Source organism: Populus nigra, chromosome 9 (assembly GCF_951802175.1).
Source record: "Populus nigra chromosome 9, ddPopNigr1.1, whole genome shotgun sequence".
Lineage (NCBI taxonomy): Eukaryota > Viridiplantae > Streptophyta > Magnoliopsida > Malpighiales > Salicaceae > Populus > Populus nigra.
Genome location: NC_084860.1, coordinates 296,047 through 313,988, shown reverse-complemented (window position 1 = coordinate 313,988; position 17,942 = coordinate 296,047). Strand labels below are relative to the sequence as shown.

The 17,942-nt window shown below is 31.6% G+C and overlaps 1 protein-coding gene, 1 non-coding gene and 1 pseudogene across 4 annotated transcripts; all 3 read right to left on the bottom strand.

The window, feature by feature from the left end:
- Positions 1 to 206: 206 nt before the first annotated feature.
- LOC133703337 (protein S40-4-like) lies at positions 207 to 1,815 on the bottom strand. 3 transcript variants are annotated; one of them, XM_062127806.1, is made up of 2 exons: positions 1,586 to 1,815; positions 207 to 1,300 (listed from the first exon to the last, which is right to left on the bottom strand). In XM_062127806.1, exon 2 carries the CDS (start codon positions 1,293 to 1,295, stop codon positions 735 to 737), a length of 561 nt encoding a protein of 186 aa, XP_061983790.1. In that variant the 5' UTR covers positions 1,296 to 1,300; positions 1,586 to 1,815; the 3' UTR covers positions 207 to 734. The 3 variants fall into 3 exon arrangements, with proteins under 3 accessions (XP_061983790.1, XP_061983791.1, XP_061983789.1); XM_062127807.1 differs by having other exon boundaries at positions 1,682 to 1,815; XM_062127805.1 differs by lacking the exon at positions 1,586 to 1,815 and adding an exon at positions 1,393 to 1,579.
- Positions 1,816 to 8,792: 6,977 nt separating this feature from the next.
- Positions 8,793 to 8,864, bottom strand: TRNAH-GUG (transfer RNA histidin (anticodon GUG)). Its single transcript has one exon. It is a non-coding gene; the product is annotated as a tRNA-His (tRNA).
- Positions 8,865 to 12,441: 3,577 nt separating this feature from the next.
- Positions 12,442 to 16,879, bottom strand: LOC133703563 (soluble starch synthase 3, chloroplastic/amyloplastic-like; annotated as a pseudogene).
- Positions 16,880 to 17,942: the final 1,063 nt, after the last annotated feature.

Here is a 17,942-nt window from a genome sequence, read left to right as displayed (position 1 = left end):
GTAGAAAACCATAGGCATAGGAATAGTATATATGGTGCCAAATTCTCTTGTTGATAGACAGTTCAAAGGAGTTAGAACTGGAGAAGGTGAGTTGGTACATTTCATGATTTAATGCACTAAAGCTCAACTTTAAAGAAAAAATCGAAGTCATAAAGGAAACAAAAGCACGATGCAAGTAATAAGGGAAGGCATGAGGCAGCTAGAAATCATCTGTAAAGATACAAAAGGCTATAGTAATATAATGCATTAGAAGCCAAAAGCAAAGAGATATGGAAGATTAAACTCTTGTTCATATACTATCCTCTTACAACCTCACTACATCACTCAAAACACAAAATTCTGTCCCAGCTACCAGACAAAATCTCGGAGGCCGTAACAACCCCCCCCCCCCCCCCCCTTTTTTTTACTTTCACTTTCCCCTCCCTTCCTAGAGAGCACTGCAGACAGCAAAAAGTGAAGCTCAGACTTCTACTTTCTACTACCTCTGTGGCTTCTACTTTCAAATACCTCCATGGGACATAACATACCACCATATTGGATTTGGATTTGATAATTAATACAAGCAACAACAAGAGAGTACCACTACATGGAGATGGGACCCCTTTTACAAAATGACAAAATTGATGATGATGTGATAGTGGTGATGGAATAGATAATAATGATGATTAATTAATTAGGAGGAGGAGGAGACGACAGTAAGCTTGGTTTTGAATAGTGGTTGAAGAACTTTTTCACTATTCTAGAAAGCCAGTTTTTGTCAAAATAGCGTTCCTTACTTTACTGAGATCTCTCCCTTTGAGTGTCCTTCCAATCCCTTCACACACAGAGAAGGAAGAGATTTGACTCCTTGCAAGCTTCCTAGCTAACCACTCATGTGGAGGCACTGTGTCATCATCACCACCCTCATCATCATTGATATGATAATCTCCATCATCATATGCAATACCGTTATGATCAGCCCATGAGCCCATATTCCTTGAGCTTTTCCCGTAAATTTTTGACCAATCAGGGATGTTCACAGGAGCTGATGACTGTTGTTGAACTACTTTGCCTCCATGGTTTGTTGGAGTTGGCTTTGTTGATGGAATCGTTCTTGGAGCAGTAGTAGGGATATGCCATGCAGAAGAAGAAGAACCTGAAGAGGGGTACTTGGAGTTAGAACTTGAATCTCCAATCTCCTTCATGACTGACCAAACATCTTCTTCTTCAAAATCTTCATCTCTCATTGATCTCCTAGTACCATAGCCACCAACTCTACCACTTCCCTTGCCCATGACACCACACCAATCTGCCATAAGCACTAAAAAAAACGACAAAAAAGGAATCAAAAGTAAGTTCTTTAGAGATCAAAATAGAGATGGTGAAAGGACATGAGCAAAAATTGAAGTTTACTTCTACGAATATATAAATAAATAAGGTAAAAGGAAGGTTTCCTTTTCTTTTTCTTCCTTTTTTCTTTTGGGTTACTATTAGTTAGTGCTCTCTTTTGTTTTGTTAACAATAAAGAGATGGATAATACTGAGTTATTTGTATTGGGAATCAGAAAGGGAGAAAGCTGTGTGAGAGAATAATATCAGGAATCTACCTTAGCTTAGTTTCAAAACCCTCCAACTGAGTTTTTGAAAAGATAATCTAAAATGGGGTGACACAAGAAACTCGAACTAGGACAAAAGAGGAAAACCTGTAGCAAGACCTCTTCTTTTTTCTGTAGCTAAAATGGGATAGATCCAAAGAAAGTCACAGGCTTCAATGGCATCAAACTTTTACAGTTCCTCATATGGGAAAAAGAGAGAAAAAGACAACAAAAAAAATGGGGGGGGGTTTCAGCTTTTAATGGCCTATAGAACCAAAGTCCTGATATGGGAAAAACAATTTTAAAGCAGCAAAAGAAAGTAATAATTGTAATGGGTTTGGATTACCATCTTAATAAAGTGGCACTGTGGTTCAACCAGAATTTTAAAGATTTTTGTAAAAAGTTTTTTAGTTTTAAATTATTTTTATATATATTTTTAAATATTTTTGTTGACGTAAAAATAAATTTAAAAAAAATATAAAAAATATTTTAAATAAAAAATATTTTTATAAAAACCTGATAATTTTTTATCCTCACACTTGAAATGGTCACTGTATAGTTGTTGGCTTCACTGCTAAAATCCAAACGCCCCCACAGAAACCAATAGCAGCCAGTCCAAGAAATTGGTTTTGAGAGCTGTTAAGAGCAAAATCAACAGAACAAAAGTCATGTTAGGTCATAATTTACCACCTCCGGATAAGAATAGTTAGTTCTTTTGATGTTTCTTGATATAGGGTTTATAATTATATTTTAAAAAATTAATTTAATTTAATAATTTAAATTATTTGATAAAATTTCAAGATATAATTTATATTATTCTGTATATTAATACAAATATATATGCAAACACTTATTTGATGTTTTGGCTATATTTAATGATATTTTAAGATTTAGTTTAAAAATGATTTTCAGTGTATTTATAATTGATAATTCATTAAATAATAATTATTTTTTAAATAAATTTGGATGATTTTGAGAATGTAGGAGTAATGACGTAGACAAAAATAACAATCACTACGAACGACAGAACTTATTACTAATTATTTTTTTTCTAAAGTGATTTATCTATTTAAAAAATCTATAATTGCTTAATTAGTTCATAATTAAACTAATCTTTACAGGGTAAGGGTGAGAAAATCAGAATTATAAATTAAATATGAAAAACAACATTAAATTCAAAATTAACTTAAAATTTTTAAGAATTAATGAAATTAACTCAAACAACATATATTTAATTTCAAGCCTAATTTAAAAATCTTCCGAATCTGGACTGATTAAAGGTTAAATCTTCTGAATCTCGGCTAGTTAAAGCTAGCGTTTCTGCATGATTCAATTATAAGAGATTCACAATTGATTGTTCATGATTATCATATTGTCCAAATCCGCTTATATCAAATAGATTTAAAACAAACTATGTGGAAGGAAACTACACTAGAAATTAATGAAATTAAAAACCAAACCATGAGAAGGAACATACTGATTTTCGTAACCATCTCATGTGCACAATGAATGCCAATACAAAGTTACTAAATACCAATATATATATATAGGCACCAAAATAATATTTCATTAGATAAATTGAGCAGTATTTCCTTGTTGTAAGCAATGGAAAGGGTGGATTTTGATTGGGAAAGATGGTGAAAGTTAATTGGTTAGAGCAGTGCCACAAGTTTCAGTAAAACCTTATCCTCTCTAATTTACTCAAAGGGCAGTACAACCCATACGGCAACCTCATTAGGCAGTTACTCTCACAGCACAGAGCCCAGTAGCAGTAACTAGTATAAGAAAGTGTGAAGCAGCAACCTTTTTAAAGAGTACACAATTGCCTAGGAGGAGGGATGGAGGAGAGTTACAGAAGCGCTTTTATTAGTTGGCCAGCAGCAATATTATTGCTGTTGGTGCATTGAGATATGTGGTGAGGTGGGTTTTAACTGTTACTCGAACTTGTATCTATCCTATATCTATCAGTACTTCCAGTTTTCAAAGCTTCCTGGGTTTTGGGGATTGCATCAGATAGCATAGAGATTGAGAGAGTGTTATTATTGTAGTTGTATTAGAGTGAATTGTGTTTTAATCCCTGTATTTTACCCTTGATTATAACTTAGTCCATTACCTATTGTTGGTCTATGTTTTATTAAAACATATATGGGGTTATTTTTTCCCAGTAAAACCCAATTGTGACCTTTGAAAATTTTAACTTATAAGAGAAACAACAATCCAAGGGGTGTTTGGTATTGAGTTTTAATTTGTTTTTTTTTATCAAAATTGGAAATTATTTTTTTTCTTCAAATTATTTTTCAAAGTTTTGGATTGTTTTAATTTATTGATATCAAAAATAAATTTTAAAAAAATATATTATTTTGATGTATTTCTGAGCGAAAAACACTTTGAAAAGCAACCAATTCTACGATCTCAAACACCCTTATACTTATTGAACTCGGTTTGGCTTAACAAGTTAACTTGATAACTCGACAACTTAGAGCTTAATCTTGAATGAGTTTTATTTCAAACTATTTTGGACATTAACCTGACCAAATATTGGTGATCTAATAGGTTGATTTTGAATCTGGTTTACCTAGCTAAACTTAGTGAAAGATCAATTCCAATTATTAAAAAGAAACTAAGATGACTTTTTTGGACAAAAAGAAAAGATTTAACAATGTGACTAACATGTTAACTCGACAATCTAGTAACTCTAGTCATAAATCAAGTCACATTCAAGATTAAGTTTCACAACTATGATACAATACAATGAAGGTTAAGTGAAAAAGCAGTAAGTTTTAGACCTCGATTGAGAATGTGGTTGAAGCCATGTTTATCAAAAAAAAATAATTTTTTATATATATTTTTAAATTGTTTTGAAGAACTGTGTTAAAAATAATTTTTAAAAATAAAAAAATATATTATTTTAATATATTTTTAAATAAAAAAATATTTTAAAAAATAATTATTATCATATTATCAAATACCAATAAAAAAAAACTATATCGGTCACTCGGCATGAGTGAGGGACTAGTTTTATAGGTTTCTAAACATGAAGAACTAAAGTATAATTACAAAAAGGCAATTACAAGTTAGGTCAGGGTCAGGGAGGGGGTAAAGTGAGGTGTCTTCTCAGCTCAAATCAGAAGGATCTGTTGGATAATGACTTGAGAGAAATGTGTGGGTCAACGCTTAATTTGGTTTCATCATGGACAAGTATGTGAATGTGATCCCATTCTAACGATAGATTTTTACATGCCACAAAGTTACCTATTCCAATTCCAAATCTTACCCTATCTTTTCTTGTCCTTCTTCTAGTACATTTTTTTTTCTCTTTATTCTTTCGGTGGAAAGCTTGGTTATTAAACTCGATCTAACCGTTTAGTTAATTTAAAAAACTTAGAATTTAAAATTTAATTTGAATAGGATTTTTTTTGTTGAATTAGACAATATATTGATTTGATAAAATTCAATTGATATAATCAAATTTTTAGTGATTTGATTAATTCTACTAAACTCGATTCAAACATTATTGGGTCAACATCAAGAATTTTTTTTAAAAAAAACACTCTCATGATTGATTTAATGATTTAATAACTTAAATATTTTTTCAGATCAATCTTGTAATAGTATCTAATAATTATTATAAGTAAATCTAAAAGGTGTGTAGAATTCATTATGAACAATGTATAGTAGATTCTATCATATAACACTATGAATCCATTCCTCACAAGGGTTTTATTTTATCCTTTTTTTTACATAGCCTTTATGAGATCAAATTGTGGGTCAATTTAGGCTAATTTGTCAGGGGAGGGTGAGATTCAAAGAAAAATAACCTAAAGTGAAAAATACAAGGGTAATGAGTGGTGTTTTAAAACTTTTAGGTGAAATACTTATTTTATCCTTAAAAAAACAACAAACCAATCAACCGGGATTCTTTAGTATTGTCACAAAGGCTTTATTGGCATTTCATAATTTAATGGGGACAATTACATCTTTTCATTTTATAATACATAATGAAAATACCCTTATACCCTTTGATTAAAAAAAATTTAAAGCTTACATTCATGGGCATTTTTGTATTTTTTTTAATGAATAGATAAATGATTCACATGCTCTCAGGAGTGGATTTTCTATGTCTTACATTTAAGGGCATTTTCATATTTGACATCATATTTTTTTTAATTATTGGGTTGGTTTAGGGGTAAATGTGAAATTTAATATATAAAAATATTATAAAAGGCTATTGATGTGTGCAATACACGTGTTAGCGCGTATGAGGTTGCTTGTTGGTCAAATATCATCTTTCACTGTGATATTTGATTGACCTTGGCATCGCCTTCTCAAGGAGGCCATGTGCGTGGCCAAAGGCCATTAAGTTTGGCGCCACCAATTGTTTTCTTTCCTTCGTCCCCCTCTCCTCCCTTGAAACTCACACTTGATATTTAAAATTTCAAGGTAGTCCTTTTAGTTGAGATATTTAAGTATCAATCCTCAATTTTTTTTAATTTATAATTGTTTTCCTTAGTTTTTTTTGTAAGTTTTGGATTTGTTTTCAATTTTACCTTTCAATCTAAATTTTTCATTTTTTGTATTTTAAATTTAGTCCTGGTTCTTTTTTTTTTTTGCCTTCATTTTTTCTTGCCTCTTTTATAAAACTTTCAATTGTTTTTAATTTCATCCTTTAATTGAAAATTTTAATTTATTATTTTTTTTAAGATTTCATCCTCATTTTTTTAGTGGTTTCTTCTTTTAATTCTTTTGTATAATTAATTTTTCTTTTCAATTTAGCTCTTCAAACTAAAATTAGTCATCCTTTTATTCTTTTTATTTTAAATTTGATCTCCATTCTTTTCATTTCTAATTTTTTTTATATTTTGAATCACCTTTTGTCATTGATTTATTTTTTTATTTTCATTATTTAACATTTGATTTATTAAAATTTGGGCTTCATGCTTTTTTTTTATTTTTAGTGCTTCTGATCAAATGGTCTAAGTCACAGGTTTTATAAGCTAACACGAGTTCCCATTATTTTTTTTACTTATTATTTTTTTCGATCTCAATACTTGATGCTGATTTTTTAAAAGGATTCATGGTTTTTTTATATGGTTATCTTGATTTTATGACTTGTCCTGTGTGTTTGGTAGGTTAACTAGGGTGGGCTCATGCCTTTTTTTTGTTGTTAATTACTGCCTTTTCTTTTGTATCCTTTTATTTGATTGGTATTTTTTTAAAAAAAATATTCTTCAATATTTGATTTGTTGAAAATTAATCTTCGTGGTTTTTTTCATATTTAGTGTTTTTGATCAAATGACCCAGGACAAAGTTCGGCTTTAGTTTTCTTGGGACATATTATATTTTTCATCTCATGATTCGACATTGGTTTTCTTTGAAAATAGGGTTTCATGATTTTCTTTGTTTTTTTTTTGTCGGGTTATCTCGATCTCATAACCAGACCCATGGGTGTGGTGAGTTGACCCGAGCAAAAAAAAAGTGCTCGCGCCATTTTTTGCTTTTAATCATTGTTTTTTATTCTGTATTCTTTTATGTGATTGATTTTTTTAAAAAAATTATTATTTGATATGTGATTTGTTAAAAATTGACCTTCATGGTTTTTTATATTTAGTGCTTCCTATCAAATGGTCGGGACAAGGGTTCACTTCATTTTTTTTGGGACATTTTTTTTTAAAAAATTGAATTTGGTGATTTTCTTCATTTTCCAATATATCTCATTTCTTTACTTTGTTTTTTTTTTTTTCAAATCTAAGCTCCTATTTGGGTCTCAAGTCGATTTGACCGGTTGATCTCAATTTTATAACTACCGTAAATATACATTATAATAAGATTTAGCCTATCAAACATGGAGTATTACAAAACTACAAGGATCTGGTGTGTTTGGTATTGTGGTAACTTTTGCTAATTGTGGTTTTAAAAAATTTATTTTATAAAAAATACTTTTGATTGAGGTTGAATAAAAAGTTGTTTAATGTATTTGGTTAAAAATACTTTTCAAATTGAGGTTATAATATATATATATATATATATATATATATATATATATATATATATTGATGGTTTTTAATTTAAATATTACTATTACATCATGAAATAAATAATACTGTATATAAAATAATTTTTATTGTTCTATTAAACTATCTACAATTCCATCACGTACGAAATCTAACCGACAATGACTATAGTTTCTATGATTTGTCAAGCGTGCAACAACGTCAAGTAAAATATCATCATGAATAAAATTGGGATTGCCATAAAATTCTGCAAATATTATGTCATCATGAGATCTCCTTCTAATTTATATAGTGCTATTGAATAACGTTAAACATTAGTTTTTTAAATAACACACAATTAAAAATAAAAATTGAATTTTTTTTTACCGAGTCGGATTTGATCCGTTCTTCACTGCTCACGTAAACAGTGAAAAGTAAAACTCTATACTATCAAAATCGCATGAGAAGGGGAGAAGCAACTCAGAGGTGCTTTTGACAAACCTATGGTTTCAACGTAATTTTTAATAGATCTCACAAACAGTAAATTTAACATTAACTAAACATGTTGTTTGTAGGGTTTGCTTTAAAAACAAAAACCGTCAGTGTAAACAAACATCCTCTTAAAATTGGATTACCGTTTCATGTGTTGTGGAAGTCATTAATTGATCAGTGAGCACTATACTGTACACACTGAGGCCTTTAATTATCTATTTCTACTTCAGGAAACAGTGCTTTATCCTGTTCTAGATGCATCTGTGAAGATCTAGTTTCATGTTCCAAGAATACCTACTCTCTTTTTTTTAAAAAAAAAAAATAAAATACCTACTCTTGCCCTATGAGAAGTGAGCTGCCTTTTTCTTTTTTTTAAAAATCCAACCTTATATTTTTTTTAAGATTAAGTCGAAAATAAGTTTTTTTTTTCCTATTCAATCACAACTTTAGGATTTAATCATTCTGGATCATTGCTCAAAATACCATATTTACTAGATATATTTAAAGAAATTTAATAAATTTTATTGAATATTGGCTACAAATTTGAATTAAAAAATAAAAAATATATATTTTCCTATTCATCAACCATAACTTTTAGGATTTTATCATTCTGGATCGATGCTCAAAGTCAGTGGGTTCCCAAACTGTTTTAATATAAAAGGTCCCAATCCAAACTTAAAATTAATTAATTGATAAAAAAAAATAATCCCCCTGGCAAAAATATTAAATAACTTACGTGTGGCTGCTGGGATTCGAGCCCAGGTCTCCACGGCCACAACGTGGAATTCTCACCACTAAACTACAGCCACTTTGTTGTTAAAGGCTTTCAGATATAATTAATTCAATAAATTCCGGTACTGGGTATTAGGTATATAATAACCTGAATCTTGAGTTTGTGATAGGTAATGCAGGAGTGATATCATGGAATCTCTCATCTATATTAAGTTTTAATATATGTGCAGTATTTTATAATTTTTAAAATATTTCTCAAAATCAATAAAACAACTTATAATTTGAAATACTTATTATATTAAATAAAATATAAAAATCTAGATTTTAATGAAAATAATGTAATAGTGGAGCGTCTAAAATATTGAATCATAAAAAAATAAAAATAAAATCTTGTGTAAGCAAGTAAGATATATTAACAAAGAAAGTAGTAGGAACTTTCAATCAAATGTCAACCTGCTAACGAGAGTTAAGAACTTGAAAAAATATTAAAATGGAGGGGTGAGTTCGATCAAATCAGTAAGGAATCGAAATAACATTTAATATACATTTTAGCTATTTATAAGTATAAAGACTAAAACAAATATATATATATATATATATATATATATATATATATATATATATATATATATTAGAGAGAGAGAGAGAGAGAGAGAGAGAGAGAAATATTAAGCATAATAGCATATAGTAATAGAATACATGTTAGAGATCAGACAAAGCTATTGACTTATATAAAAGATGAAACCCTAAGGTTCCAATAACAGATGATGTTTGCAGCCTCGATCACTGTGGGATGATTAGTCGTCAAATGCTAGTGTCTTTCTCATTAGTTAGGTATACAAAATACTATGTGCACATAAACTAACTACTCTCTGCTAGCATGGAGTTACTGACAAGTTCGATTTCAAGACATAATAGATATTCATATAATTATCAAAGAAAACAAATGTCATATCAAACAAAATTTAATTCAACAGAATGCGAATATGAAATTTAAAAGCAGATGAATATTCAGATAATAAAGCAACATATATAAATATTCAAGAATTAATCAATTGTACTCATCATATAATCAACATACCCATATTATTTATATTACATGCATATTAAAGATTATCCTACTCACCCGAAAAATAAAAGCAAAAGACAAATGGATGTAGAACTAGGGACTACTAAAGGTCATTAAGAGGAATGTCACTAGAACCCATAAAGGATATGAAAAACACTAAAAAATGAATCAAAGCAAAAATACACATAAAAAGATTAAAACTCTAAATTTAGAAACCAAAACGTGATTATAAAACCGAACTAATTTATCCAATCGATCACAAATATAATCCAAACTATTTGAACCTAACAGGCCTGATTAACCACTACTGTTGGGTCAACCAGTCAATCAAAATGTCCAAACAATTGACTGCCATCACAAGTCAACTGGTTAACCGGTTTAGACTAACTGGTCGATCGGAAGCATAAGCCAATCATTCGATCGATTAAGATCAACCAGTTAACTGATTGATTAGGATTTTCAGAATCCTAATTTGCTAGTTTTCAAAACTGCATATTCCTTAACAATCAATTTATTCCTTTAGAACTCATAATTTCAATTCTTAATCAATTTGTTTTAAGCTAAAATTAACACTCGAAACTTGAATTAAAACTCTTAAATCATTTCATCATCAAATCATAATAAAACCCTAAACTCTTTTTTAATCCTTCAACTATCAATCCCTAATAAAAAATAACAAAATAAAAAATCACTTACTCGTTGCTTCAACCCTTCTAGAAATTCAAAAGCTTAAGTTCTAGAGTTGAAATCTCTAGATATTGGGATGGAAGTCATGATAAAAAGGGAAAAAAAGAAGAGACGTAAAGAAAATTCTTTTATAACCTTTTCTTTAAATATGTAGGTTAATTGGGTTGAGTTTGAGCTTAATTTTGAATTTGGGTTTGACGGGCAAAGAATATAGGTCTTACAAGTGGCTCAAGCTAATATAGAAAATTTTCTTTTTCAATAAAGGACATTAACACATGATGTTAGACAAACATTGAAAATATAGAATTTAGTGCTCGCTTGATATTATGCTTGATATTATGGTAGCTTTTCTTTTTTAAATTAATATTTTTAGGTGTTTTTTCAATGATTTTGATATGTTAATATAAAAAATTCTTAAAAAAATATTTCAAAATATTTTCAATTAAAAAAATATCATACATCACATTACCAAACATACATATAAAGAATAACATCAAGTGTTGTTTTGGACAACAATACAAAAAGCAAATGATAAGACTACCTTATCAACAATGTTTCAGCTAGAGTATCCTAGACCATGGAATCATTTATACTTTCTATCTCCTTGGCCAACTTGAATTTCTCATCATAAATGTGTCAACATAAAAAAATCAATTATTATTATTTTTTGAAAAAAAAAGAGAGTTTTTGTATGTATATTTTCAAGTGCTAACACTTGATGATTAAAGTGAGATGATTATTAATCAGGGCATAACATGCTTGACTTATTGGGATTAAGAGCTGAATATATAATTACGTGGGATCCAAGTAAGAGACTTGAATGGACAAAAATCAACTTATAGAAAGCTTGTCTACAGATCATTAAATAAAAGAAAAACCATTCCCTACCATCCGAAAGGGATCCAGCCACTTGATTAACAAATCTTGATGATAAGATAAGTAAGGCAGACATTAATTCCCTTTCCTTCCATGCTTTTTATTTTTTCTTCCATGGGATTATAATTAAAATCCTGATGATAAATGAAAGAGGGTTAACTCTATGGTCTTGTTATGCTTTTGACATGGCCTTGATATATGGTTTTACAGACACGCAAAAAAAAATAAAAAAATTGATCTAATCAACTTAAATTGCGAACCGATGAAAATCTAATTTAACTTTTTAACCACCAGTTTTTGGTCGCTTCAATGCCAGCCTAAAAGGATGCATCTTTGATGGCTAGCTATTATGGCAAACTTGGTGGTTAACATGTATGGCAAGCTGTCCTTCCTAACTGGGGCTCTTCACCTTTGGCAGGGTATGATGGTTCGATCAGGTGCCTCAAGTTGTCAACAGTGACATTTAATCTCCACAATTACACAGGAGTATGGCAGCATACACGCAACATGAAGACATGAACTTTCCTAGAGCAAATGCTGAGCAGGTACTTTTCATGTGAAAGAGATGCATTGGCCTTGTTTGGTCTCCATGGCTCTTAATTTCAAACCTTTAAGAGCAAAACTTTCTTTCCCATAAATGATATTATATGACTTGTATGATGTGTCAATTGCATTGTAATTAAATGCAGAAAAAAGAAGCATCTCATGTCAGGAATTCAAACCCGCGTGACAATGGACAGATTACGGTTGTTGGTGAAGGACCACCACCGTTGTGCAGACTTCAACCAAGTAAGGGTTAAGTTAAATTGTATTATAACCTATGGTTTTGTGTCACTCAAAAATGGACGATCCATTTCAAGCTCCAAAACTGATATGGCCTAGCATATTTTTGGAGTGGGCAACTTATGTGCAAGTAATTATCTTTGGAATGAAAAAAAAAAAAAAAAAGCCACTAAACCTGTACAAACTATGGAACTGGATTGAGTTGCTCTCGCTCTCATGGCCTAACTAATCTCCTGTGTTCACTTGCGTGCTGAATGGTAAAGCTCCAAGTAATCGAGAGCAGGCTTATTCCAAGACCAATCTTGCTCCATCACTTTTTTACATAACAAGTTAAAGCAATCCTGACCATCATACCAAGCAGAGATTGCCCTGAAAGATTAATTGAAAAATAAATATTAATGAACAAAATATATTCTGTAGACAAGCTTGTATCTGCACGAGTATGCAAGCTACAACAGGCGAGGGAGATTAATGTCATCAAAACATTGTACAGTGTCCCAGTCAAAACTCAGATCATTTCTTCTTCACATGTTCAAGAATAAATATGAAGTTACAAAACAAAAATATGATGGCAAAAGAAGTTTTCTGTGATGAAGAAATTTATTGAAAAAAACCCGAGAGAATTGATAATTGGTTTGCATATGTACTCTAGGAACTAAGCGTTAGTAGCAGATGTAAAATTACCCTTGCAATTGGGGCTATTTCAAAAGCAATATGCACAATGTGCATTGACGGTTCTTTCGCAATTCCTCCAGACACTGGTATGTGATAATCCATGCCTTCTCTATTGTAAAAAAACTCCACCATCTTCCTTCTCAGAGAATACCAAATCCATCATGTATGCATCCAGTGGAACCTTGACTGCAAAAACACACAAAATTAAACCTTTCTTTTCCTGAACAAACCCACGGCATCATTTGTAAATTACGTTGTTTCTCTTGGTCAGCAGGAAACAAAAGCAAGTGATGTGTACTGACATGATATGCCATCACACTTTACACCTTTAAACTTGTAGACAAACGATTGACTTTCCTACTTTTAAAAAAATGAGCCAAAATGAACGATGAAAAGAAAAGTTTTGGCGTTGGATATGAATGAAATTGAACTCAATGTATGTAATCTGTGAGTTGCATGATGCTGCTCACAATGTCCATGACAAGAAAAACAAGAAAAATCCAGAGTGAGGCATGAACAAAAAAGATGATTCAAAAACAAAAATATGAATGCTATAATAACACAAACTGATGATAAGCCACTATTTTAAGTGGAATAAAATTACTAAGTATATTAAGAATACAAAGAACTTGCTTGCACAAAAGACACAGAATAAAAGCTAGAACTAAAAGCTTACCAGCGGCATTAACATGAGAGCCATTATCTGCAGGCAACATGTTCTGAGGTGGGCAATGGACCCTTGGGGTGGGTCCAATGGTTGAATGAACATCTGAACTAAACTTCGGGCTTACCATTCAGAACGGTGTTAGCAGGATTATAGAAAACTGTCACGGTACCTCCAGCCTGAACATCTAGAGGCTCAGCATAAACTACATGCTTTTGTGACAACAAAAAACCTTTTCAAAGTTCTTTCCTTTGTTCCAGCTTTCATACGTGCTATTTTCTAAGCCTGAGACAAGAGAAAGCACAGAGGCAGTAGGATTTAGAAGTCTTGAAATTCAGAAAATTACACTAAGACGATCAAGTTTTCATAAATTTAACAAAAAATAAATCTAAAGAAGGATGCATCAAAGACACCCCCTTTTAGCTGTTAGTCCCACAAAAGCAACTTGTTAATATAACAAACACTCAGAGTGACCGACAGAAATAAATCAAGTGGCCGTTCTCTGTGTTCAGTATGTGAACCCAACAAGACAACTAGCAGACCACAAAACATTTGGTACAAATTTCAGCGATGCTTGTGTTGTGCATGATTCAACGATTACCAATCGTACTTTTATAACCAACAATGCACAAAATCTTTATCCTTCCATTCTAATTCTTGTCATTTCAAATTCAGCATCATATCAACTGACCTTTCCACGTACAGCCTCTTCTCTTAACCTCCTCTCTTCTAGTAGTTTCCTGTATATTTGGTGTTCTTCCTCAACCCAATACAATTCTTCAGGCATACTGTTTTGGACAATTGCATGGAAATCTTGGCGATGATTGTTATCATACACAGTGGCACTACGAGGTGGACCATCAGCAAATACCCAATCCAGGAAAAAGGCTTGATCAGGTACAACAACTGCAAAAGACATGGTTCCACAAAAAAATTGTTATGATACAGCAATGATAAACCAACAAAAGAAACCATGCAGAGCAGGGATAGGCACACAGACACAGCATCCTTCTTGTGCCAGCTTTAGAGAGGTGCAACCAGGCCCACAAAAGGGGATGCAGAGGAGTCAGGCAGTAATAATTCATAAGAGAAAAATATTTTAGACCTTTTCCTCTTTATTAAAAAAATATCAGTCATTTCTTCTACTTTTCCTAAAAGGTACCAAAACAGATTGAAATTTCATGATAAACAGCAATTGCGAGTTTGTGACCATTAAGCTGAATAGACACTGTAGAAAGAAAAAAAAATGCACTATTACTAGATTAAAGAAGATCTATTCAAACATACCATTAGCAGAGCACCAGGCAGCTTCCCTTGTACCAGAGCTGACAAACTGCTCCACAATGGACAATCTGTCCTTCCAATTATAATGCCCCCCATGAATCCAAAGGTCATTAGCATGTCCTCACCTTTGAACTCACTAGGTTCTATGTACCAAACATCATCAACAGACCTTGCAGTCTTTGTCATCAGTTCTTGCAACATTCCTTTCCTTTTTTCAGTTTCTGCTCTTGCCTGTGCTCTATCAGCTTCACTAGCAGCCTTCTCTGCTTCTCTTTGCCTCTGCTCTTCTGCTAGTCTTTCCTTCTCAGCTTGCTCCTTCGGAACTTCCTTAAGCAAGAAATTATCAAATCCAAATGCATCCATTCCACCTTCCATAAGAACACAAAGTCTATCTTATATGCTTCTTTTGGAACATGAACCTGACAAGACCCCCAATCCCCATTAAGATGGGTCATTTCCGACCTAAAGGTAATCATTTAATGCTCCCATAATCAAAAAATCTCGCTCGCTACTCAGAGTTGAGAGACTCCTATTAAGGAACACTTCTATGTCAGGTTTCACCACCTGTGGATAAACAAACAATTTGTTAACCTTAGAGAAGTTCTCCTCAGCAAGCCCCTCGATTTTTTGCTTACGCAAATTTTCTTCAGCAAGCCTTTCGATTTCTAGCTTACGCAAATTTTCTTCCGTTTCCAACTTTGATTTTATTTCTAAAGAATCATCTTCATCATTCTCTAAGTCATCAAATTGACTTTCCTCAACAACAATTTTATCCTGTGGCAGAGTCGCACCCTTACCAACTCTACTGATACTTCAATTTCCATTTTTGACCATTTGATTACGTTTAACAGTGACTTCTTTATGCTTCAATGATACTTTCTCTACTATCTTTTCTTCAATAAATTTCTTCTACTCAGGAAGTTCAATTTCTATTTTATCATCCTTATCAACTTCTATTTCCAGTGTTTGCTTGTTAGCCTCTGCACAGCAGATCTCGAGTTCGAGTCAGGGCGTGCATCTCTTGTAAGAGCCTGGGACAGCCGGGGTTTTACTCACTTACCTGGGCTCACAAAATACGCTTTCCGGGAAGTGAGTTTCCTCGAATCCAAAAAAAAAATAAAAAATTGTTAGCCTCTGCAGTCTCACTAGATTTTGGGTAATCGAACCCTCCTTTTCTCCTTTGTTTTTTAAGTCTCTCTTCTTGGTGCTTGATCCTACTGGTGCTCTAGGCATGAATCTCTTTGGGGAACAAACCTCTAGGCCTTGCAGTTGACATTTTTCTCCGTCTCCTCCTAGAAAAATCTGCATATGAATGCAGTTCAAATTTAAAACTATATTCAAACTGATCAATAATAATTTAAATCCTAAAACCTAATATCATATCATATTTTCCTTATCCTATAAATAAAATTAAAAAACAACAACTAACCTGCAGCAGAAGTAATTTGAAAATGAAATCCCACTTGCTGGAAACTCCTCGATCCATGGCTAAAACCATTCACAACAGAGTAAAAAACATTCAGTATCCAATAGACTCATATCAATACAATTTACTTGCTTTCATCTGCTTAGAATGAATCAAGTCTCAGTCACAAATTCCAAATTATAATTACTGTCACCAAGCAACAGAAAAAGGCCATTGAGATCCCAATAACCAAAAAACAACATTTCAATCAGCAACCGAACAAGAAAAAAAATAATCATAATCACACAATCAAACCAATAAACAACAACCTTTAAAAACTTACATCAACCATCATTAAACATGAACACCAGAACCAAAAAAACTCACATTTTTCAGTTCAGAATCAACAAACCAATAACAATTCAATCAAAACAAAAACATAACATACTCACCAACACAAAAAACAGCAAGAATTAAATGAACCCATGAATCATTTTAGAGCAACGAGTACACATACACTTGAAAGGTGTCCACTTCTAACATGAGGGAAAGACCCACCAAGAAAAGTTTTAATCTTTAAACCATTTCTTTCATTAAAAACATGCCTTCTACAACTCCCTAGTCTTTGTACTTGCAAAGTCACTTCCATGGCTTTTTATTTTTAGAAACAAAACAGAATGTTTTTGTGTGAGCAAAACCCACTTCAAAGTTTCAATATTTCACTCCAAAATGAAGTTATAATGGTTAATCCATTGATCAAGACTTAATCTTTTCTATTCTATTAATAAAATCATGCATATTCTTATGACCATTTAAAATTTTTAAGAGGAAAAACATACTCTAATAAATAGTACTTCAAAAGTCCTAGAATCTCAGCCGTAAGTGTGAAGAATTTCACTCTACATTTAAATATTGATCTAAAATGTGGGTTATATTTAGATCGTTGATTGGTGGGAATTTTTGGGTCAATAGTAGATTGAGTGGAGATGGGTTTGTTGTGGGGCAGCATGTGGTGAATAGTTCGTTTCGCTACGCGGCTATGTTTTAAGTAAAATATAGTTTGCAGTCGTTTAGTAAAAAGAAATACACACTTTACTATATATGGGGCCTATATATTTTAGCGTTTGATATGCAGGAAAAGAAAAAGCAGCAAAATGTTGAACACTGTTCATGTGTGAATTGTACTGTTCACGTGACTTCTTTTTTTTGTGATAATTTTTTTATAGTGAATTAAATTCATTCGCACTGTGATGTGAAAATATTTTTTTATACCTGATAATATTTTATCTACGCTCAAAAAATTATGAAAACTGTAGTTCTTATCGGATGAATTTTGTACGTAATAAAATTATAAATAATTTAATGGAATAATAAAAAATATTTTATTTAAAGTATTTTTTATTTCATGATGTAATAGGAGTAATTAATTCTACAATATTTAAATTTAAAACTATCAATATTAATATATATTGTTTTAAATTATTTTATAACCTCAATTTCAAAAGCATTTTTAACCAAACACATTAAACTATTTTTTCTGCAACCTCAATTTTAACCACAGTTTTAATCAAACACTTATTTTTTCAAACCAACCTCAATTAAAAGTACTTTTTATAAAATAACTTTTTTTAAATCACAACCACAATAGCTACTGCAATACCAAACACACTCGAAGTAGTGATAGAGATAATTTAGACCCCGTTTGTTTGATA